Source organism: Nycticebus coucang, chromosome 2 (assembly GCF_027406575.1).
Source record: "Nycticebus coucang isolate mNycCou1 chromosome 2, mNycCou1.pri, whole genome shotgun sequence".
Taxonomy (NCBI): domain Eukaryota; kingdom Metazoa; phylum Chordata; class Mammalia; order Primates; family Lorisidae; genus Nycticebus; species Nycticebus coucang.
This window is the reverse complement of record NC_069781.1, coordinates 69,996,680-70,022,626: the sequence shown is the minus strand read 5'-3', so window position 1 is coordinate 70,022,626 and position 25,947 is coordinate 69,996,680. Positions and strand designations below refer to the sequence as shown.

The window sequence follows — 25,947 nt, the reverse complement described above, 5'->3', positions numbered from 1 at the left end:
TGTTCTCTCTCATTTTAAGGCAGCAGCTCTCAACCTGTGGGTCGTGACCCACAAGAACTGTATTAAAGGGCCATGGCATTGGGAAGGTTGAGAAACACTGTTAAGCTCAGCTCCCTTCCCAGCACAGTGGTGGACTCTGATTGCTTTCAATTAATTAATCTATACCATCCACCTGTCTGCACAGATCTGCTCCAGGATAAACATGTAACTTAATTAGAGCCAGTGGGACAGGAAGCTTCTGGGAGAGACAAGTGTTCACACATCCTCCAGAGTTGGTCCTTCCTGTGAGAATGTGAGGCTCCATCTTGTATCCCTAAGGGAAAACAGCCTGCGGACGAAGTTGGCAGATGGGTACTAGGGACACTGAGCCCTGGCACAAGCACTTGAACCCCTAACTTTCCTTTTTTAAAAAGCCATTTGAAGTTTTCCATCACTTGCAAATAAAGAATGTCCTATTTCAGTGATTCTGACATCTTCTATCAGAGTAGAACAAGCAAGTAACATGCGAACCAAAGGCAAAGCAGGTGCATTCTTCCCCCAGAGAAACAGAACAATGGACCTAATACCTCAAATCTCTGATTGCTGACTTTCTTTCCTTTTTTGTTCCAGACAATTTTAGGTCTTGGGTCTCCCGTCGCTTGGCAAATGAAAGAGGCAACTCCACCAGAAACCCCTGTCTGATCAACGGGAGTTCGTGTAAACCTTGGAGGTGCTGAAATTAAAAAAAAAAAAAAAAAATCATAATTAAATGGAAACTTAAAATACAGACTATCTCCTTACTTCCCTGCTCTATCCTCCATCCTCAACCCCGTTCCCACCAATAAATACACGTGTACATAAAAAAAGTACTAGGATTACAAAACGAGAAAGGCAACTTTTATTTTGGGGGGTAGTTTAAAGGGGAAGGAAGTAATTTTCTGGTCAAGTTAACTGTTAGGGCTTTTATTGCTAAAATCTGTATTAAGGTAGAGATCCAATAACATCCGAAAAGCAACATCACACATTAATTTTTATTACCAGCATAAAAAAATCCAATTTGTCCTCTGTAACAAAATGAGCTCATCAATCAAAGTGAGTAAAATTTTAGCTCTTTGCTTTGATGCCACTATCAGGACACTGCCAGGAAGCAGCACTGCCACTGCTGAGTTATTAAAATTAGTGACATTTAAGAGCAATGCTAGGAAATTTTAAAGAGACAAGAAATATAGACCTGAATTAGAAAGTCTGGAGAGAAATAGAAATAGGGGAAAACGATAAAGTGACTTTCTAACCCAGATAATTTGGGGCTGCCTTACTTGAAACTGAATGCCACACTTTGCATAAGAGAAGATGATGGTAGAAGCCTCCAGAGTCATAGCAAGATAAGTCTTTCTTTAAAGAAAGATGCAGTTTAAAGATCAATAAGGCTACAAAGATGGAAGTTGGGTGTTTTTTAAATGTCCTCCATCTCCTTTTAATATGCCTAATATTCCCTCCTCTCTCCTTCAAAACTTATTTTCCATCTTGTATTTCATGATCTATAAATACAGCACACAAAACAATATAAAATGTAGATGAATATTTTTCACAAAGATGTTCACCATATCATTTGTTCAGAAAAAAACTGTAGATAGCCTAAATGATAAATAATATAGAAGTTGATAGTGAAATAAACCACGACAGAATAATGGAACATTTTAGAAGTAGTAAATGTCATGAAGTTTTATCATATGACATGAGAAATACCTAGGATTTGATGAGATCCCACCAAAGTATAATACAGAATTATAACCTAGGAATAGCAGATAAAGGAAAAAGCACATGTACACACACACACACACAGAATTGGTAAACTAAACACTAATGTTGGTATTTCAATTATTTTTCCTGCTACTTGACATCTTTCTTATATCCTTAAATTTTTACCATTATGTTATAGTTAGAAATTCGTAAAACCCCCAAACATTGTACCTTTCCATTTTATCTCCCATTTTCTGATCCTTGTTACAGATTTTCTATTCACTCTTACTGTTGTTTAATTTCAGTCATTGAAAAATGGTTTTAGGTAATCAAAGCTAAAAATCGATTTTGAAAACAGTCATTAGATTCTAAGAAAGGAGAAAGTAATGACAAAGCCTGTCCTTGTTTGCTCAACACCACTATTTTCTCTGCTGTTATTCATGTTTCCCAGGTGGCTCTCCTGAGGGGGTGGTAATGGGTTCTGACTCTCAGTTTTGTTTTTTTAGGAGTCAAAGAAGCTGAATTCCCATCTCAGTTCCACCATTTTACGTATCAGTAAATATGTTCCATATATATATGTATCATATATATGTAATCATCTTGGAGGAAAAAAATACATCTTCTAACTTCGTCATTCCTTAACTTTAAAAAATGAGATATGAAATAAATTACTTTGTAGAAATCCCTTCTACTTTTAAGGTTTTCTATCTTAATATGTTAATTCCATAAGAAGAGAAGTTTAGGAAAGGCATAGGGAATGATTGGTCCTAGGGAATGATTTTCCACCTCATCAGCAAATGCAACTTGGTGGAACTGGTGGGAACACAGGGTCCTGTTTATGTTCAGAAATATTAGGAAAGGAAGCATATTCCTACAACCTTGCTAGATATCACCTTCCCTAGCACCTCCGGGCCCATGAACAACCTAGATGATTATCAGAAGCTGTGAGAAGTACTTAAAATAATTGGAAATTGACTAACAGTAAAAGGAATAAAAAAAGAACTCCATATTGATGTCACTTTTCTGAAAGCAATCAAACAAACAAAAATATTACAAGGTTTATAGTTCTCTCTTGGACATTTCAAACAATGCAAATTGATAATAACTACTTGCTGATCATCATCTAATATAGAAGTTATAATTATGCAATTAAAATTTCTAGAAAATTTTCCTGGGAAAAAACAAAATGCACTGCACTGTTCTATTTAACGGTACAATACTGTCCTTTTTAGGTAAATTTCTTTCATTTTCCATAATGCAACAGTTATTAATGCTCAGTAAAAATCCATTGTAACAACCCAGTTTTCCACTGAAGTTCTGTTTTGAAACTTGCATGAATATTTGGAGGGAGGAAAGAGCTGTTATATAAACTGAGTGTGTGTTAAGCAGAAATTAAATATAACTAGAGGTAGGATACCACTTTTCCTGAATAGAGATTAACTTTTTTTAAGAGAGAGCATCCCATTCTCATCTCAAACAACAAGGTGAAGGTGAAGATTTTGACAATCTGCAAATAATCAATGGCTGCTTGGACAAGTGCTGTTTACATCCCACTGCCATGTAAGGGCCTAGGTTAGCATTTCTGGAAAAAACTCATGCGTAAGGACACTAAGTCAAATTAATATTAACCATAGAAATCTTATTTCTATTTTTTTTTTTTTTTTGCAGTTTTTAGCCAGGGCTAGGTTAGAACCCGCCACCTCCAGCTTATGGGGCCAGCACCCTACTCCTTTGAGCCACAGGTGCCGCCCAAAATCTTATTTCTAAATAAAAAGCAGAGCAGATAAATTCCTGTATTCTTGGAGAAAAGGTGTATCAGTCCCATGTTTTCCAGGCCTGTTTCTCATTGATTTTCTGGTCATATGTTGACGTTTTCATGCTAATATTGACAAGTGTAAGAAGGTGCCAAAGACATGACCACTGGATGCTACAGTAGGATTTTATTTCTGAAAATCAAGTCAAGTAATGGAATTAACCTACTGAAAGACATTGGCCTTCATAGACAAGAAAATCATGACTTTCTTATAGGATCTGATACCAATTTTCTTACATTTGCCTGTAAGATCCAAACCACAGAAAGGATAAATGTCATTATTCTATGATGCAATGTAAGATTCTAGATAATATAATAAAATCCTTTCAGTAAGCATGTGAGTTGCATAAATCATCATCTTTGCTGGTCAAATTCTCAGACTGATGCTGTCAAGGCGAGGCAGCCAGCCAAAGGAAAGATATAATATAGAGAAAAGATTAAATTGAATAACTCCAACAAACGCTCAAGTGAAAATCTTTATTCTCAGAGGGGTATAACAATACATAGGCACCCACTTCCCCTTCACTGTATCTCAGCTTAATAAAAGGAATCAGATGAATCCTCTGCCTTTTGTTACAGACACTGCCCAGATATAAGTCCTGCTCTGAAAATGGGAAGAAAGGGAAGAGAATTAAAGCATAAAACAAAGATGCCTACTAAAAACTCACAATATAGAACAGCCTCTGATCTGAATAATGAAAATCCCCATCCTCATTTCATGAGATATAACCACCCATATTACATATGGGCTCAGACAGCGGTTCTCAACCTTCCTAATGCCGCGACCCTTTAATACAGTTCCTATGGGTCGCAACCCACAGGTTGAGAACCGCTGGTCTAAGAAAAAAGGAAGCAGCAAGAGACCAAAGATGGGGAGAAAAGCTCTAGAGCCTTCCACTCACCAGTGTCTAGAGAGGCATCCTTCCTTTATGAGGGCTAACTGCCACTGCTATCCACCTGAAGCTGCCAACACTGCACTTTGCAACATACACCTCTGCACAAGCTGGTTTTGACAAGTGAGGAGTATGATCTTTTATTAGATTAATGCCAAAAGCTGCAGAGGTCAAATTACTATTCAACCCAGAAAGTTTATTTTCGAAATAGAAAGCCACACATGCATACACGTCAGATGGAGGCATGGCTGACATTCTAGAATGTGCTGCCAGGCGCGCTTGCTGTTTTCAAAGACTGTGCATTCCCAGGATGCTCTCTCACTGAGCAGACAGTAGCTCCAGGAAGTTAGTAGATTATTATTTTCTACTCAGCTCAAGAGAAGCCACAGGCTGCAGATTGATTTTTGCTTTTAAGAAGTTAGATTGTTTCTTAAAGTATAACCAATGCACGGTACCTTGTGTGTCCTGGTTGACATATTTTGATCATATCATGTTCCAAGTTGCTAGGGTGTCTGAAGACAAGGGGATAAGCTCAATGTGTTCTATGGCTATTAAATTTAGAGGAGAGAACCAGCCAAGACCAGCAAACTGATTGGACTGTCCTTAACATCTGCTCTACTGAGAATGAAATCCCCCCATTAGTACACTGTATTAAGTAGAGCTAGATGTTGACAGGGGACAGCCACTGACATCTACTAGTAACATCCATGGAAGAAAGGAATTTATGAGAAAATCTTAAAGGTTAAGAAGACAACTCAGGTTTGAACTAACCTGACTGGCTAACTGAGAATTGCTAAAAACAGATTCACAGAAACAGTCACATGCTCCAAAAGAGAAGAGGAAAAATGAGAGTGCCATTTGTCTAATTTAATTCTAATTAATAAGCTGCTTCTGTGGACATCAAGAAAATGTGTCACATGGTGAACAAAACTAACAGCGTGTAACTAATTGGCTTTGTTTCTTTTAGCTGATTAACATTTCCTTAAATAGAGAGCTTTGTTTTTAAAGGGGTATTTGTCATAGCAATGTACTTGAAATTTTGAAAGGGGAAGGTTAATAAGGCTATTAAATAAGACTAAGGGAGGTGATAAGGAAATGTTCCTTAAAAGTGTACAGGTAGTCCTGTCTTTAGGAATCTGCTTCCTCCTGAAAACGTCTGTAGAATTTATGAGACCAACCAATGAGCACCTCTCTGATCTTTCTCTCTCTCAAAGTGTCAGAGTGAGGGTTCTAAAGGAAAGCCCAGGAAAGGGCCTCTGGGGTGCAGTGGGAATGCAGAGCATAGCAGGCGTCTCCAAGGGCAATGGCCTGCTCTGAAGGTTTAGGGATAAGGAACTGTCACAGGACTTTACACATCCTATTGCCTCTACCCCAAACAGTGAGAATATCCAGAGTTTGTGTGGATGATGGGTTTTCTGTTATAATTAGTTTGATTTTCACTGGGTAGGGAGTAGTGAGGACAATGTCTGAGGCATCCATACAACGGCATGGACACATGACGGAAAAGGGAGGTCCAAAGTTGATGACATACACCTGTAAAGGAGGGCCAAGTACAGACACAGACTTTAGTCCTGCCCCCCAGCAGATGTATAAACCAGGGCCTATGGGCACATCTACCTTATTACATGGGATCTGAATAGGGTCACCTCTTGACATCCACAGCCTCCATAGACCTTAAACAGACTTTTTCTTGAATTATTTATGGTATTTCCTTTTTCATACAACTCACAAAACAACCTTTTAGCCTTAAAATTTGATTTAAAGACCATTATTCTTCAGAACGAAATAAAGAAATAACTACTCTGTATTGAGTTCCCTGTACCAGCCAAACGTTCTATATAGCTAACATCCAGTGTTTTCCAACAGTCCTGCATGATGTTAGCATTAGCCCTATTTTAAATATTTATAGAAAGCTTCATAGTAATATAGATATTTATAAAAAGAGAAATAAAGGGTGGCAAGAAACCAGGAAGGCTCCCTAAGGTTCAGAGTGAGTCATGGGGTTTTAATGTATAAGAATTGTAAAAGCCCTGATATTTTCACTGGGGCAAATCTGAAGTTGAAAGTTACAAAGATGCTGCAAACACATAATGTTACATCTCAATTTAATGTATATTTTAAAATTTGTTTAACTATAAAATATGTACTTACTATTTTCTCAAGAGTTTGTTAGGTACTTTGTCCTGGATTATAGAAATTATTTCTCATTCATTAAGTGAGAAAGTTCACCAGAATACGCTGCCTATGGAATTTCTTCTCCTAGAACATAAACTCTTCCTAGGAACCAACCAAAATCAGAGATAGATTAACTGATTAGGATGCCCGGCCAACAGGCAAAAGTCAGTGGCATGGAATTTATAAACAAATCATCTAAATTCTAAGGTTAGTAAGGTAGCTCATTTCAGTATTATTCTACTTATACATTTGATTAACTCATGATGGAAAAAAGACAAATACCCCATTACAGTTCCTGACATTGATTTACCCTGCTCCTATTCAAGACACTTCACTGACATATTTCTATGAATGTCTACACCATTCGCTGTCACTGGGCCTCAACCCTTAATTCTTTGAGAAAGAATAGGAAAGCCTTCCCCACGGGATAGACAGAGTCTGTGCTTCCATGTAACTATCAATATTTAAGTTGATCAAAGATGGACAGGTACATTGACAGACAGGAATAAAAAAAGAAAGAGAAGGAGGAAGGGAAAAAAAGAGTTCAATTAATGAAAAGGTATCTCTCACCTGAATGAGAACCTAAGTGCTTGAAAGATCACCATCCAGCATCTCAAAACTGTCAGATTGAAAGCACACTATTCCCTCTACCAAGGGCCCATTTCTGTTTCTGGTGCTCTCATTCCCCTGAACCTTGCAGCCTGAGCCTCTTCTGACTTCTCCTGTGACCCCGTTATCAATCAATCATTAAGTCCTGTGGACTAATATTTCTCACATCTCTTTTATCACATCTACAAACAATGGCTGTGATTCTCTTTCAAAGCTGGAAAATAGAATCATTTGGCAGCCCTAAAAATGGAGAACTATAGATTCCTGGATCCTACCTCAGATCAATTAAAACAGGCAATTGGGGGATGGGACTAGATAATTAATTTCAGAAGATTCCAATGTTCAGGTAAGATGGAGCGTTACTGAGTTTTGTAATATCTGTGGCCTTTCAGCCAGTCAACTTCACTTAACGTGCTTATCTCTACAATCAATATTACACATTAATATGGATCTGTCTTTTCTTTTCCCATTTGATTCTGTGTTCTTTTTTAAATGCATCTATGATTACAGCTCTTTCCACTCAAAAAAATAAATAAACAGACTGATAGCTAATGGCTATAGAATAAAACCAGGAGTTCTGCTTAGCATCCTTAGTATCTTCCAGAGCTGCTGCCCATCTATTTTCTCAAGTACATTTCCACTATTTCCCATCAAGAATCTAAAATTCACCCATCTCAATGCCTTGCTATCTATTGTTCCCTTATACAAAATGCCTTCTTCCCCGTTATTGAATTTACAGAATTTGCACATTCAGTCCCAAATTAAATCTCGTGAAGCCTTCTTTGATCTTCCCATCCGGACAAAATCCACCATCTTTTTAACTCCTTAATCGTACTTTCTATGTCTCTTAGGAAACACAACAGTCTATACTTCATACATTTCTATGCCCATGTGTTTTATTCCCATTCATGTTAAAGAACCTTGAGAGAAGCATTTGTAAGTTGGTCACCTCTGAAGTCTTAAAACTCTTACTGATACCGTGTGAGTGTTCTGTGCATATGTACAGGAACCTGAGATGTGTGAAAGGTTGTCCAAGGTTTTCCATAAGTCCTTGACTGCACATACTTTCAGGTATTTTGGATGAATAACATTATTGCTCACATGATTATTGTGCCTCTATTTAAGTTACATTTGCTTACAGCTAGGTAAATTAGCCGTGAAATTCACAACCTATATAACATATACTGCTATTGTAAAGCACTATGTCATCATAGTGGGAAACTAATAGATCCTCACCAGGCCCTAAGCTGGCGAAATGTAGCATTGCCAAATCACACATCCATGCATCCCTTCATCAGACTTGAGTGCAGATAAATATAATATTATAGAACATTCTCATCGCTTTTATGCGTGTCATTCCATCTCTTTGTTATCACAGAGCTGTCCTTTCTACCACTTTGTATTTTTTGATTTTTTCCTTTTACATGACTTTATTGCTCCAACTGTATATATCTAAGTACATTAGAAATACAAATAAATTAAAAGAAGATATTTACGACATTCTAGTGGTTATAATCTTGATGAATGACTCTGAAGAATTTTATATGCCCTTTTAACACATAAGATGTTTTACAAAAAAGAGGTTAAACTGTACTATTATTTTATAGCCAGCTTATCATTGACAATATATTGTGAATATCTTTCATCTTTACAAATATTTAAATTCAACATTTTTATATTAGAATATAAATATATTTTAATTAACTATTAAATGTTTCAGTTGTTTCTCATTTTTTCATCAGAGCAAGGCTACAAAATCATTCGTGTAATTATATCCTTGGACATATATGTAATTCCTGAACGCAATTTATTTCTCCATGTAAAATTATGGAATAGAACCTGTACATATTAAAGACTTTGAGACATTTTAACAAATTATACATAAAAATAATGTTTATATTTATAGCAGCAATGTATTAGTGTTCAATTACCTGGATCATTGCTAAAGCTAAAAATTATCCCTTTTATCGTCAGCCAAATTTTCATGCATTATTTAAGATAATGCATGCCAAAAATTTAGCACAATGTCTGACACGTGATAAGCAACCAGTAAATATCCATTTATCATCAGCACAGTTGACTAATCATACAGCTCTAGTACTACCTCAATCCCTCCATCCCCAACTGCCAGCCTGGGACTTTCCTGCCAGTTGCCTCAACATCTCCGATCTCACCTGGGATTATTTCCATTCCAGAATAACATGCAATCCCAGATTCTGCTATTCACCACAGAGGTATGCATGCTACCACTGGGCTGAGCACCTGCACACAGACCACAGCGTGAGTCACGGCAGCCGGCTGACCATGGTATGATCTACTGTTGTGAGGCAATTTGTCCTATTTCAAGGTATATGCCTAGTCATAAACACTTACTTTATAGCAGTGAAAATTGTACAGTCTCACGACCATAACTTTCTATTTAACATACAGTCATGGGATATTATGCCCCAAACAAACAATCCCCTACATTCACTGTACCGAGGCAACAAAACTTCTGTCAACTATTGACATGCTTAGGAAGACTGGCCCTCTGTTTTTGGTGTAAGAAAGACACAGTAACCACTGGTTTAGTGACATAAATTTCAAAAAGGCATGTAAGTGGTCTTGAATTACTCTAAGATACAATCTGTGAAGTCATCCTTACCATTCCCCATGCCAGAGTTATGCACTGTTAATGAAAACATGTTATCAGCAACCATTTAGATGTTCACTCAACCTTTTCCACTTTAAGTCTCTGGGTTTGCTTACTATCTATTTATATGTTCAAAATACACAGAACATGCATCCGTTTTGTTCTGTAGAATGATAAAGGCCTTTGCACTGAAACTGATGAAAAGACACGCGTTACATACCGTCTCTCAGGCTCATTCTGCAGAGACGTAGGCAAATGACACGATATTTATTGGCTCTTTATATATTTCCACTAAATGGCAATATACTCATAAGGTTATTTGACACAGATACTGTCTCTGACAAAAAAGCAGCTCTTACCGACCACAGCATATTTTCCTAGAGATAGCAGATTCATTTAGATCATTCACTGCTAATTTACTCATTAATCATAATTTATCACATCAGATGTGCTGGTCATCATTAAAAATAATAATGTATTCTTCATTCTAACCTGCTGCTTATCATGTACCTGCAAATTAGATCACACAGGAAAAGGAACCGGCTTATTTGAAAAGGAACATGAGAATAGATATAATCCAAGCAGCAAAGAAAGAGAGGGAAAGAAACCCAAAACAAAGCCATCTTTCCAGTTTTATGTTACCAAACTCCAGAACATCAATCCTTCTACATCTCTCCTGTAAAAAAAGTTCCAATGAACTGCATGAATTTTCCTTATTTTTTAAAGAGGAATTAGAGCGATGTTCTGTACTGGCTTCACTTTTAGACACCAGTAGAAAATCAGTGCCAAAGAGAAAAGACTTGCTGGTGACAAAGTATAAGCTGAAAGGCTGTGAGCCAGTATGAACTGCTGAAACTCTTGCCTTCCAAGCTTTGTAAGGTGTTACCACAACTGGCCAAAGCCTAGATCATGTGTTGGAAGATAGATCTATCTTCCAGGAAAAAATTAACTATCATTTTACCTCTATCAATTTCATACTAGTTAAGTTAGTGAAGTACTTTGAGAAATAAATGGAGCTAATATCCTCAACTAGCTATGACACGGGAGGAAAGCCTTGGTGTGTGCCACACCTTCTGGGGGCAAGACATGATTGCAAGAGGGACTTTACCTAACAAATGCAATGAGTGTAACCTGGCTCATTGTACCCTCAATGAATCCCCAACAATAAAAAACAAAACAAACAACAACAACAACAACAAAAAAAAACAGGCTAAAAATGATGTTCAACTGTACTGACTGAAGATATTTAGAAGACTTGAATAACAGAATCTGGGATCACGTGTTACTCTGGAATGGAAATAATCCCAGGTGAGACTGGAGAAGACAAAATTATTCTTTGTTTACTGACCAAAGAATATTTTTACAGATACAATTTTGATATGTTGCAAAAATGTTTATGGAGATCAGAATAAAAGGAAAACTGAACTTTCTGAGTTTTGATTACAAAGGATATTTTAATTATAGAATAGATTATAATAAATATGATAGTATTTCCTAAATAAATTCTATAATTAATATTAATCTTCTAAATCAATTGTATAACTTTAAATATTTCCATTTAAATATTTGACTATTTTAAAATATTTTCTTGGTATTCAGTATTTGAAGGGATTTTGCCATTTATTAATAAGTATGGGATACATAATGGATAAACAGTGGAAAAGATAAAATGCAAACTAGAAAGGAGTTGATTTGCCTACATACCAGTGTTGTTTAAGAATGACATGATGAGTTTAGAAAAACTTCCACAACGTATTTGAAAAATTTCCACCATTATTCACATGTAGACCAATATCCTGCCAGAGATCATAACATTCTAAGTTTATACGGTTTATATTATAGGGTTTTTTTTTTCTGTGTAATATATAGCATAGCATAGACATTAAATACGTTTTAAAGCAAGTACGATCATTTTGGTCATGTAGAAATTTTAAGTATATGTCTATGTCCCTTCCAGATATTTTTTTCACTCAATTTAGAGGGTTTTTTAAAATTCATTTCTGTGTAGTTCCAAGACCATCAGCCAAAAAGTATTTGGCAATGATTTGCAGGCTTCCAAATATTCTCATTCAATAGTAGATAAGGATTAGAACCAATAACATTTTGTAGGATATTAAAATTCTTATTTCCTGATATACTTCCAACTGAGCACACGTAGCAAGCAAGCAAATGGTATTTATTTTACATACTAAATCTATCTTTTCTAAAATAAAATCTAATTTTTTAGAGTCAAAAGAAAGAATCTATAATATATTCATACACGCACATGCATCTGAGAGGAGTGTTTTGTAGACGTCTCCCTGAGTTTAACCTTGCTAACCCCGTCCAGTCTCTGCATTTTCACGCAGTGACCCCGCCCATTCACAAATTCTATTCAGTGAGCTATTTGGAGGTACAAAAGATGGAAAGCATGACAACTGGTTCTATGCTAGGGTTGTGAAGTCATGTACAAGCAAGCAATGATAATAATAGATGATCACCCAGGGCCATCGACTAGCCCTGTGCACACAGAAAACTCAAGTTGACATTAATTGGAGCCTGGCACAGAGATTAGAAGCGAGGGTACAATTCCTTGTGTTGGAGATGAAAATAAACCTTAAAAGAATAATAAAATGAGCTCTAGCTAGGACAGAGTGTAAGGTGATAATGTAATTCTTGTGCTTTTTTTTTTTTTTTAAGCTACATCTCGGTAAAATAACCCTATCAGCATTTCAATGAGAGCATGTTACATCTGAGGAGGAAAATGTTTCATTCTTGCCGACTGTGAACTGAAACACACTACGAATTTAGAAAATCAGCAAGAGAAGGGGGAGGGCTTTCTTCTTCCCTTCCTCGCTGAAATCTGCTATGCTTTGGCCAATCTTTTTGTTTCCATTTTCCAAATGACATCAGATTTATGTACATAAATTGGTGAGGCAAACCTCTCACCTCTCTTGGTAAGAGAACCTGGGTAATGCTTGAACCTATAGATACAAAGTAATCCTATTCGAATATTCTAGAAACACTTTTCAGTTGGATTAATTTTCAAATAACAAATCCCTAATTTGTATCCCCAGGCAGTGCAGACCTGGGTAGGGGCTCATTTCAGGGCAGATTATGCATGCTTTTCTAGAGAAACACATTACCTGAGCCCCAGGAATACGGGAGGCATTCCAAACAAGCAGAGACAGTAAGGACCTTTATTGCCAACTAAGTCCTCCCTCCCCCATTTTCTCATTTACAGCTCAGGGTACTAAGTAAGAAAACAAAGGATTTTTCCCACACAGTAATAACCTTTACGAAAACCTGCAAACGAGTGTCTAATTACACTATTTACCAATATAAAATTAACATGGAAATAAACTGAAACATTTCTTGCTGTGAATTTTTCTTTTTTCCCCCCAATTTAACTGTCGCACGCAACACCATAGCAATTTAAGTTGGTTTTCTGACAAATTATTAGGACACTTATTTTAGAAAGAAAATCAACCAATAATTACTGCCCTGGCACATGGCTATTGTTCACAGCATAAACAGAAGCTGTGGCTGACAGCTGATGGGCCCAGCCCCCTGCTATCCTTAGAACACATTTGCAGATCTCCAAGGCCTCTTGCCAGACTGAGGCACGCTGCAGCCACCCTTTTCATCCAACAAGGCTTCACTGACCATGCTATGCAGGGTGCAATAAAATGACACTATTTTAGAACCTCCTCCCGGGTTAAATCTAGGTTTAGATGCTAAAAATACTGTTTTAAATACTAAAGATTTCAACTGTACAGCGACACTGGCTTTGTGCACCACTCTGAAATATCGATATGCAATCCCAAACACTGGGAGTTTTAGACAAAAGACCCAAGGTGTTTTTGATAGTGTCTACAGATATTAGAAAAGGAAGAAAATGCTTTCTTATATTTGAGAAACAGAGCATTTTTGAATATATGTCAGATCACAGGTGAGATCCTTATGAATTTAATCTTAATTAGAAGATTAAGATTGTAGATTGTCCTGGAATAAGCCTTTATTCAGTAGCAAATGAAAAGATAAAACCTCTGGGATCCCAAAAGTCGAGTGATGTATACTATTTATTTCTTTGAATCGGTATAATCTAGTAATAGTCACTAATTTAATCAAAGGACATGTTGCTTTAAAGCTCTCTATAGCACTTTGGTTACATTTTACTGTCTGAAGTTGTTGGTAACCTAGAGAGAATAAAGCTACTTTTTGGGTTGGATCTAAAAATGCCCTGAAAATAGATCTCCTTTTAGGGCTCTTGTTTCAAAATGAGGGGAGAAAAAAATAGCAAAAGAATGGGCTGCAAGTAATAATTAGATATCTATTAGTTACTTGAATTCACTAAATTAATGGCCTCTGGGGTTGTCAGAGCCTCATTTTTAGTCAAAATAAACTACTACAGCAAAAGACAAAACTAGTATTTAGAACTTACAAAACAAAATCATTAAAATATTTTACTTAAGAGTCTGGACTGAATGAAAAGCATTTGTGAATGCAGTCATCATTTTCTAAAGGGTAAAACATAAAACTTCTGCCCTCCTCACTCCGCAGCCCATGGTCCTAGCAGTTAGGCTGCTCCCCCCAGTGCCCTGAACCTTCCCATGTATTTGTGTGCACACAGTCCCTTTGCCTTCAGGATGCCCAATTAATTCTGTAGCCTGCCTTTCTCCTTTCTTTTGCCGAATGGTTGAGGCTTGCCTGAGAAAACTGCAGAACAGTAAGAGCTGGTACCACGGCAAATTCATGATCAACAGCCTCCACTGGACCCCAGAGTCACCTATCAATCAACCTCCCACCCTTCACTACTCTCCAGCTGTCTGCCCTGCACTGACTCTCACCTCCAAGAGATTGATGCTCTTGCCTCCTACTTCAACAGAAAAAATAATGCCATCAAGCATGAACTTGACGGCAGCCACATCATGTCACTATATAAGAATTTCTAACTTAGAAGCCATAACTCCCTGTAGTTTACTCTGTCCGAGACCAATACCTTCACTAGTGTTCTTGGCACACATCCTTACCAACCCCTGAGCATCTCATGGAGTCAACCACACCATCTCTACATACTAGAAACATACATCTTCACATTCCTCCTCTTTAAGAGCTACTTCCCCTTCCGACAGGGCCTTTCATGGCTGACATTTGTGTCAGACTATTCTTTTTTTTTTTTTTTTTATTGTTGGGGATTCATTGAGGGTACAATAAGCCAGGTTACACTGATTGCAATTGTTAGGTAAAGTCCCTCTTGCAATCATGTCTTGCCCCCATAAAGTGTGACACACACTAAGGCCCCACCCACCTCCCTCCTTCCCTCTTTCTGTTTCCCCCTCCCATAACCATAGTTGTCATTAATTGTCCTCATATCAAAATTGAGTACATAGGATTCATGCTTCTCCATTCTTGTGATGCTTTACTAAGAATAATGTCTTCCACTTCCATCCAGGTTAATACGAAGGATGTAAAGTCTCCATTTTTTTTAATGGCTGAATAGTATTCCATGGTATACATATACCACAGCTTGTTAATCCATTCCTGGGTTGGTGGGCATTTAGGCTGTTTCCACATTTTGGCGACTGTAAATTGAGCTGCAATAAACAGTCTAGTACAAGTGTCCTTATGATAAAAGGATTTTTTTCCTTCTGGGTAGATGCCCAGTAATGGGATTGCAGGATCAAATGGGAGGTCTAGCTTGAGTGCTTTGAGGTTTCTCCATACTTCCTTCCAGAAAGGTTGTACTAGTTTGCAGTCCCACCAGCAGTGTAAAAGTGTTCCCTTCTCTCCACATCCATGCCAGCATCTGCAGTTTTGAGATTTTGTGATGTGGGCCATTCTCACTGGGGTTAGATGATATCTCAAGGTTGTTTTGATTTGCATTTCTCTAATATATAGAGATGATGCACATTTTTTCATGTGTTTGTTAGCCATTCGTCTGTCGTCTTTAGAGAAAGTTCTATTCATGTCTCTTGCCCATTGATATAAGGGATTGTTGGCTTTTTTCATGTGGATTATTTTGTGTAGGGCCTGTCCTGTGTTGTAAGGAGGCTTAGCAGTATCCCTGGCCTCTATCCAATAGATGTCAGTAACACCTTTCCCACAAACTGCGATAGCCAACCATTGCCAAATGTTCCCTGGGAAAATATTCTAAGTTTTAGCACCAAAACTACTGAATATGTCCTGGGAAAATCCTGGGATAGTTGGTCCCCCTTGCTTAAATGACTCCAAACAAAATCACTAACTCCCTACTCTATCTTCCTCTGTTCCATATAGATATTTCCACTGTCACACATTTCCCCCAACTTATAATTGCTTATTCATCTTCTCTCCTTCTCCTGCCTATCTGTGAGCCAACAAAAGGCACGGCATGTAGTAGGCACTCCTCCAGTATCACAACCCTGATCAAGGATCATGCGTCAGCTAAAATTTATGACTTGCCTGTGGTTTTGTAAGATTCATGTATATGTGTGTGTGTGTGTGTGTATTTTGCATAAACATATTGTGGTTATGGCCAAACTGGAGGAAAAAGAAATATTTATAAATTTGGCACCTACTTATCCTTTTATTGAGAAAGATCTTTAATCATTATATTCTATGACTATAGAACAGTATAAAGGTAACATACAAATATTATATTCATTCTATCATTTAAATAGTAAGAAATTTAAATATATTTTCAGTTCTTTACCAGTGTTAATGGTTATAATGATGAAAAGTACCTTATTGAAATCATCAACTATCATTTTTGGTAAAAAATAAACTAATGCAGTATATGACTGTGGTCATTTGTTTTCCCTTCCTGTGTACTGAAACCCCTCCTTGGATTGTAGCCATCAGTAAGGTGATATTATTCAAGACCATTAATTTGCCAGAACTGTACCAGCTTTGCAATGTGGTATTATTAGTTTTTTCTATTAGATTTTACAGAAAGAATCTTCATCTTTCCAGTGAGTGTGTTCTTATGAAGCAGGAACAATTTTGCGTATTAACACAGAGGACATATGATTGTATTCAACATTCCTAAACGTAACTTGGAAATGTAACAGGTTAATTATAAGCAACCAAGAAGAAAAAAACTTAAATGCAGTAGAACCTCTTTAGGTAGCATCCTCCTACCTAAGTGTAGCCTCCTCCTACATTGACTACCTCCTTAAGTTGACCTAATTTCATAAACCAATGAATAACCTAATTTCATACACCACAAGTATGTATCAGGACGGCAGGCCTACCTCCTTAAGTTGACCACCTCCCACCTGCATAAGTTGACCAGTATGTTAGAGTCCCTGAAGTGGTTAACTTACAGAGGTTCTACTGTAGTTTAAAAAAGTAGACCACGTAAAGTGGTTGCAATGACATAAGATGATATTTTCACAAAGAGGCAATCTAGTCTACTATATAAAGTACTGAATTCTCTGGTTATCCACAAATACATAGAAGGTTTTTTCTATGTAAAGAACCTTCACCTTCACCTAGGTTTTTCTCTCAAGCAACTAATTATCAACAAATGCAACCTTTGTTTTCCTCCCCTTCCCCTTTAAGGAAATTTATTTACACAAATATCTACACAAATGGTAAACCATTATGTGTAGAATACACATACTTCAACAGCAGAAAAGCTAATGTACTTTTTGGGGTAGTAATTTCTTGCAAATTAGGGATTAAAATAACAAAGCTGCAAAAACAAAATTTGCTTTTAAGTCCACAGTGGCCCTTCACCCTTTAATTTAAATGAGCATTTTCCAGAAATAGAACGCATTATTTTACTAACTTTAAATAATGCACTCCTGAACTTTAAATTTTAAGTAATAATAAGAATACAAAAATGTGCACATGAAACATAAAGGAGGTTTTAAAATGGCAGGAGTGGGGACAGCGCCTGTGGCTCAGTCGATAGGGCACCGGCCCCATATACCAAGGGTGGCGGGTTCAAAACCAGCCCCAGCCAAACTGTAACCAAAAAAAAAAAAATAGCCGGGCATTGTGGCGGGCGCCTGTAGTCCCAGCTACTTGGGAGGCTGAGGCAAGAGAATCTCTTAAGCCCAGGAGTTGGAGGTTGCTATGAGCTGTGTGACGCCACGGCACTCTAGCGAGGGCTATAAAGTGAGACTCTGTCTCTACAAAAAAAAAAAAGGAGTGATGAATGAAAAAATATATTTCAGTCCATCATCAGTAGCCTTGGAAATGCCGCGTACACGGATGCTTTAACAATCTCTGCAGTTCTTAATCTCCCTGGAACATGGTCCTCTTGACCATTCACTTCTCCTTGAAATGTTTTTTCTTTTTATTATCTCCTTCACCTATTTCTTTTATATTATCATAGCATTGGCAGGACACTCACCTCTTGAATATATAGACTCCTTACTTTGGTCCTCCCTAATTCATGGAATTCATCTAATAGACAGTGCTGTGCAGTGAAAGTCCAGTTGCAATCAGGCCACAACCCTGCTCAAGAATCTCCGATGGCTCCCCGCTATTGTCTACGTACAGGGCAGGAAGCTCTGTTGAAAGAATTAAACCTAGCAGACAAAATCTTGTACATTGCATCTCTAATTTACCTGAGATGACCTCAATTCTCACTACTCAAAAACAAGTCAGCCTGACAGCCACTTCTGAAAACTTCGTAATGTCATAAAACACTTTATTTTAAAGTGCTGTCCACTGCCCACTGCAACAGAATCCTGTTTTGTTACTTAAGATGCACATTCTCTGTGCCAGTCCAGATCCTGAATCAGAATGGCAGAATAAGGCCTGGGAAGCTGTGTTAGTCATGTCTCCCCCTGCCATGTATGTGATCTTTGAATGTACTAATAGCCTGGAAACTTCTTTGTATATTTGTTGAGACTATTCCTTTTTTTTTTTTTTTTTTTGAAGTATTTTCATGGAAACCTCTGCATCTTGAAAGCCTATTCCTCTTTCAGGACCATCTCAAATATCCTCTATTGTGTGACATTGTTTCTGACCCCCAATCAAATATAGTTTCTAAGACTCTGAACTCCAGTATTACTGTTTGACTTCTCTTATGGCCAGAAACAGATTTACCTTGAACTTAGGAAGTGTCAGCTCCAAGGTCCTTTTCTTGGATAGGCTGCACATGTCGCACTGGCATAGTGAAACACTTTGTAAAATTTACAATAAAATATGTCACTCCCTATCACTTTAAGGCCACTCTGACCTGCCTTCATGACACATGGTGTTAGAGGGGCTACAGGCAATCCTACAATCCAACTAGAAAAGTTGAATTCGCATGTTTATTTTGAATTTAGTGGAATATGTAATTATGCTTCATAATTAAATTATTTGCCAGCCGTCTGGTATAGGAACGGTTTCTAGGACTACTACTACCGCTCACTTTATTAACTCGCCCAGTTCCTTAATGAGAATATTGGTGACTGATATGTCATAAATTCAAAGAGTATTGTGATCTGTCATTGTGCAAGAAAACTGAAGGCCCTGCAGTCACATAGCTGTATGTCACAGAAATTATCACATTACCAATAATATCATGAACCTTACTTAAAGTTTATAAATGATTGATTTAAAATACAAAAACTTCCATTAATGCTCCTTTAGGGGAGATAGTTACTTTTCTATTCCCCTTATGGAAAAATGATATTATAAAATTGCCATTTGAATAAATATTGAAAGATTATAGCTGAGACAAACGTTTTAGAGATGCAGCAGGGAATTAAGAAAAATATTACACATTATTGTAGATTTTTACAATATTTGTCAGCTTTCTAAAAATTGATAACTTTTTATTTTCTTAGAACAAATGTTAATTCACTGTTATACCAACTTGTACATTCACAATTTTAAACTCATTTTTGAAAGAGCAGCCACTAAGTCTTACAACTTTAGGGTCTGCAGATTCTGGATTCACCTTTGATCTTGGCTCTCAGAATAAACTGTATAATATCAAGTTATGTGTTCTTATCATACTGCTCCTTTAAAATCATGTACTGCGGAAAAAAAGAGGAATACATCATACCAAGCTTTATATCCCCGAAGAAATTTACACATGTGACTTCTCTTATAAAAGCACCCAATGACTTCTCATTAAAGGCTTATTTAAGAGAAATGACTAATTTCCATGATTCTATCAATTCAGATTTCATTTCAAATTATTTCATATGAAAGTGTTTTATGCCCTTTTTAATCCTTCATAACAAATAATTTTTTTCTGATTTTAACAGATTTATTTCCCCTTGGCCACAAATCTCAGCAACAAATATTGTCAGTCTCTTTAATTTATGATGTATATAGAATACATCTTGTTCTTTTATCTCTCCTCTAAATATCTAAATTAAGAGAATAATGCAGAAAGTGCAAAAGATAAACTGATACTTTTTCAGCTTATTTTGGATGCTAGCATGTTGCCTAATTACAATATAAGGGAATACCCATAAATAATATGTGTAATAGTAAAGATTATAAGAAATGAATAAATCTCTATAAAGGACTGATATTTTTCTTAGGCCTATTACTGAAGTTAACATATATATACACAAATTTAGTTTAATTTTTTAATCTTTACAATTACTTTCAACAGATGTCCAATATTTGGTAAACTTGCAAACATTAAATGAGAACCAGTGTGAGTTGCTGCAACAGAATTCACATTGTATTCTATTAAACTGTTCCAACCTTTCCCATTATGGCAATTTTTTCCTAGAAACAATACATCAGGAGCTTCAATGGCTACTTCTTGATAAGCTAACCACCAAGAAAGGTATTTTTCTATCAATGTCAGTAGCCAATGTAAGTCTATCTTAAAAAATGATATCAAAAGTTTCTCCGAGTGGACTAGATTCTCTCATACGTATCTTCACAGCTTCATAAAATGCTGCAAATTTGGCCTCGCAATTACTTTTGAAATTTTCTTTAACATTTGGATAAAAGCACATTTGAAAAAGAAAGGTGATGACAATTGAGAAATTTTCCTTTTTATATCCAGACAGAAATTCTTCCATGGCTAAAAGGATGGGGTGGTGTCTATTCCTACCTCTAAGTAAGGAGTATTTCCTTCAAGCAAGTGTGAATAGTGCACTTCCTTGATATTGAATCACTGATGTCTAAAATGTTCAACAGAAATAAATAAAATTGTAACAGATCTGTAGACAATTAACTAAAATGCAGACTATCCTCCCAAGTCCAGCATTATGGCTGATCTTTAAATAGTGCTACTTCTAATTATACATGAACTGATTATTTTCTCTGTAGGCCTTTTACTTCCTTCATCCTTAGGAAGTCTCACATATATTCTCTTCCATCAGCAATTTCCAAAGAGGCAACCAAAAAGAAAAAAGTAACCAAAACTGATATGTAAAATTTCTATGCTTTATTTGTCATCTTTTAGAAGATATTGACTCAGAGAGATGATCAATGACATAGCTGACATGACTCTCACAGAAGTATCAGAAGATTTCTTGCATGGCTGTTAAACCAGGAGAGGTGTTAGAGCTGCCTTCCAGGATGTGGGGTCTGCTCAAACACTATGGGCCCTGATGGCTATGTGCTCAATCCTGAGTCCACCATTAAGCTCCAGCAATTACATCCATCTGTAAACTTGTTGCACAATAAGCCTCAATGCTAACGAATTCAACTGAAGAGACACCAATTTGCCTGGATGTTCTTAAATACAAGAGACTATAAATCCTCAGAAGCTTTCTGACAAAACTTCAGGTCCTGTTTAATGCTTGGGAGACATTAATTTAGCTTTCATTTTTTACTTAAATAACCATATCATACCAGTTTTTATCACTCTTCTTGGTTTAATTGTAGTCCTTTTTTGATTTAGCTAGTCTTAGCATATTTAAAATAAAACATTATCTTTTTCCCTAGGCATCCTACAGATTATGCATATTTTCTATCTACTTAATTTTTTAAATATTAAGTCTCATTGTTTTGGAGATTTGAAATCATTTAGAAAGTAGAATTTTCTTCCCTCTGGATTATTTTTACGGTTTGAATTTCGCTATAACTCATATTCAGTCTCAGAGATAACAGTGGATGACTTTGGTGATCCCAAAAGAAAAAAAAAACACCATTTAATATTTATCAATATTATTATACAAATATTTACATTAACCTTTTAATGAAGCTTTACACAAAAATAAAATAAAGGAGAGGAAATAAACAAAAAACATTTATTAAGCTATTATCGTGTGAGACATCAGAAATGTTAATACATTCGACCTTCACTATCAACCAATGAAGCGTGAAGAAACTGAAACCAAAAATAAATTTCCCATCATATTCATTCCTTGTTTATTGTTTGAAACAATAAGGTAGAAATAAACACATTTTTACCCCAAAACTAATAGTTTATAGTGTTAACATTACATAACAAATTTGATTGACAGTATGTAGAAATCCTATTTTTCCAATTCTCAGGATGGAGACCAATGACACTGAGACTTTACTGATCCAATGGCAAAGTAAATTAAATGTGTAATACTGGATGTTTCTAGCAAAAAAGCATCTTCTGTAAAATAATATGTTGACTCTTTTCAGCAGTTGGCTAGACACGTCTTTTCTTAAACATTCATACAGAGAGGTTACTTTTTTAAAAACAACTCATTTAAATCTAAAGAAAATGAGGTGGTTCATATTAAAAGAAGAGAACAATGCCTATGGTTAGTCTCTCAATTATCTCCTGAGAAGTAAAAGCTCTTTAACAAATATAAGTACCCTGACTGCCAGTTCAGTGAGGAAAGAGCCATGGGAGATTCTCACTGGCTCAGACAAGCGAGATTCATCATGCCTTCAGAGGTAGGCTCTCTGTCAAGAGTAAGCTCCAACTTTATTCCTCTATAAAGCCTCATTCTTCAAAACAAATCATCTGAATACTACTTTAACTATCATCCTCTGTCATATAAATCTATGCTTAAGAAATGTTGCCAAATTCAGAATCATCAGTGAACTGCATTTCTGAAGAAATAATTGACGACTTCCAAAAACTATAATAAATGGATCTATTTAAATGATATTCTCATGAGTTTTAAAAAAGTCACATTACAGTCTCCATATATTTAGAACTAGTTCATCATGGCAAATAATGAATAAGTAATTCTAGAAATAATCATGAATGATATCTGATAAAGTCTCAAAAGGAAGAAGTATGCAATTTCAGGCCTCCACCCTTTCACTCATGCCATCTCCTTTGTCTTTATATTTACTTTTCTGCTATCTCTATTTGTTGAAATCTAAATTCTTATATAAGATGAAATTTGTAAGTTAAAATGAAATTGAATAGGATGAAATGAAGAAGGAAGATGGAAGGTCATCATTCACTCAAAGCAATGGCAATAAGGGATCAAAGTATAAGATTTTTATGAAAAATGGCTATAGTAGACTTATATGGTTAGAGCAAAAGACAGCATTGCATACATGAAGAAGTGATGGCAGATGGACTAAGAAAGGCAGGAGCTGTGCTCTCATTGTTCACCTGCGCACAAAGTCTGCAAAGGATATGATTAAATATTACATGATCCGATCATTTCCAAGCAATGGCTTTTTGGTTAAAAAATGGCTTTTACTAGGGATTTTTGCATCTATAATCATAACAGATACTGATCCTTAGTTTTATTTTTTGTTGTGTCCTTTATTGGCTGTGGTATCAAGGTGATATTGGCTTTATAGAGTGAGCTGGGGACATTTCCTCCTCCTTCATGTTATGGAATAATTTCTGCAGTATGGGTACCATTTCTTTTTTGTGGGTCAGGTAAAACTTTGGCTGTGAATCCATCTGGTCTGGAGGGTTTTTTTTTTCTTTTTTTGCAAGCTTTTTTATTACTGCTTCAATCTCATTGCTCATTAGTGATCTGTTCAGGAGTTTTATTTCTTCCTGATTGAATTTTGGGAGGTTGTGTGTTTCCAGAAATTGGTCCATTTCTTCTACATTTTTGAGTTTATGCACGTAGAAATTTTTATAGCATTCACACATTCAACAGCACATGAAAAACATAACCCACTGTTACCAAGTGAGCTTCATTCCAGGGATACAAGAATGGTTCAACATACCTAAGTAATAAATCAGTTTGACCGTATAAACAGAAACAAAAATAAAGACCATAACTGCACACAAATCATTCAACAAAATTTACTGTTCTTTCATGATAAAAACCCTCAACATGATAGACACTGAAAGAAGATACCTCAAAATTATAAAAGCCATATATGATGAATCCATGGCCAACATCAAACAGAATAGGGAAAAGCATTAAAGTCACCCTAAGAAGTGAAACAAGACAAGAGTGCCCACTGTCACCACTTCTACTCAGCATAGTACTGGAAATCCTAACCAGAGCAATCAAGCAAGTGAAAGAAATAATGGGTGTATAAATCAGAAAAGAGGAGGTCAAACTAACACTTTGTGATGATAATATGTAGAAAACCACAGAGACTCCACCCAGAGACTCCTGAGATTTTTTTTTTTTTTTTTGTAGAGACAGAGTCTCACTTTATGGCCCTCGGTAGAGTGCCGTGGCCTCACACAGCTCACAGCAACCTCCAACTCCTGGGCTTAAGCGATTCTCTTGCCTCAGCCTCCCGAGTAGCTGGGACTACAGGCGCCCGCCACAACGCCCGGCTATTTTTTGGTTGCAGTTCAGCCGGGGCCGGGTTTGAACCCGCCACCCTCGGTATATGGGGCCGGCGCCTTACAGACTGAGCCACAGGCGCCACCCGAGACTCCTGAGATTGATAAACAAATTCAGCACAGTCTCAGGTTACAAAATCAATATATACAAATCAGTATCATTCCTATATACCAATAATATTCAAGCTGAAAATCAAATCCAAGACTCACTATCATTCACAATAGCCACAAAAGAAATAAAAGAAATATACTTAACCAAGAAGGTGAAAGATCCCTGCAAAGAGAATTATGAAAAACTAATGAAAGAAATCACAGATGACACAAATGGAAAAACATATGATGCTCATAAATAGTAGAATCAATACTGCTAAAATGATGATACTATCAGAATTTATTGACAGATTCAATACAATCCCTATTGAAATACTACCAACATATTTCACAGATATAGAAAAAGTAACTCTACATTGGTTTGGAACCAGAAAAGGCCTGAGTAGCCAAAGCAATCCTGAGGAAAAAGAAAAAAATCTGGAGGCATCACATTAACATACTTCAAACTATACTACAAGGCTGTAGTAACCAAAACAGTATGATATAGGCACAAAAATAGAGACACAGACTAATGGAACAAAACAGAGAACCCAGATATGAAACCATTCACATACAGCCAATTGACTTTTAACACAGAAGACAAAAATATACACTGGGAAAAGAAGCATTATTCAAAAAACAGTACTGGGAAATTGAATAGCTACATGCAGAAGAATGAAACAGGATCCACAGCTGTCACTGCTCATAAGAATTAATTCAAGATGAATAAATGTAAGGCATAAAACCATAAGAATTCTAGAAGGCCATATGCAGTGGCTTATGCCTATAATCCTAACACTCTGGGAAGCCGAGGCAAGAGAATTGTTTGAGCTTAGGAGTTCGAGACTAGCCCAAGTGAGAGTGAGACCTCACCTCTACTAAAACTAGAAAAATTAGCCAGACACTGTGGCCAGCACCTATAGACCCAGCTACTGGAGAGGCTAAAGCAAGAGGATAACTTGAGCCCCAAAGTTTGTTGTTGCTATGAGCTAGGCCAATGCCATGGCACTCTACCCTGGAATAACAGAATGAGACTATGTTCATAAAAGTGTGTGTATGGGGGGGAAATTCTAGCAGAAAGTGTTGAAAAAAAAATCTAACTATTGGCCTACGCAAAGTATTTATGGAGAAGAACCCAATGGCAATCATAACACCAACAAAAAGAAATCAATGGGATGTGACTGAATTAAAAAACTTCTGCACAGCTAAGGAAATAATCAACAAAACAAATAGAAAAGCTACGGAATGGAAAAAAATGTTCACAAGCTATATATCCTATAAAGGCCTAATAACAAAAACATGAAAAACTCAAGCAAATCAGTGAGCTAAAAACAACCCCATTAAAAAGTGGGCAAATGACATGAAAGAAGATAGACAGATGGCCAATAAACCTGAAAAAATGGTACCATCACTAATCATCACAGAAATGCAA

General features: G+C 36.5%; 1 protein-coding gene across 29 annotated transcripts in view; it reads right to left on the bottom strand.

The window, feature by feature from the left end:
* The window catches only part of PTPRD (protein tyrosine phosphatase receptor type D), a 2,247,062-nt gene that overhangs the window by 308,177 nt on the left and 1,912,938 nt on the right, over positions 1-25,947 (bottom strand). For all 29 annotated transcript variants that reach the window (XM_053572732.1, XM_053572883.1, XM_053572736.1 and 26 more), the window contains one exon: positions 567-712. In XM_053572732.1, coding sequence (XP_053428707.1) covers positions 567-712 — 146 coding nt within the window. The remainder of the gene's footprint in view (positions 1-566; positions 713-25,947) is intronic.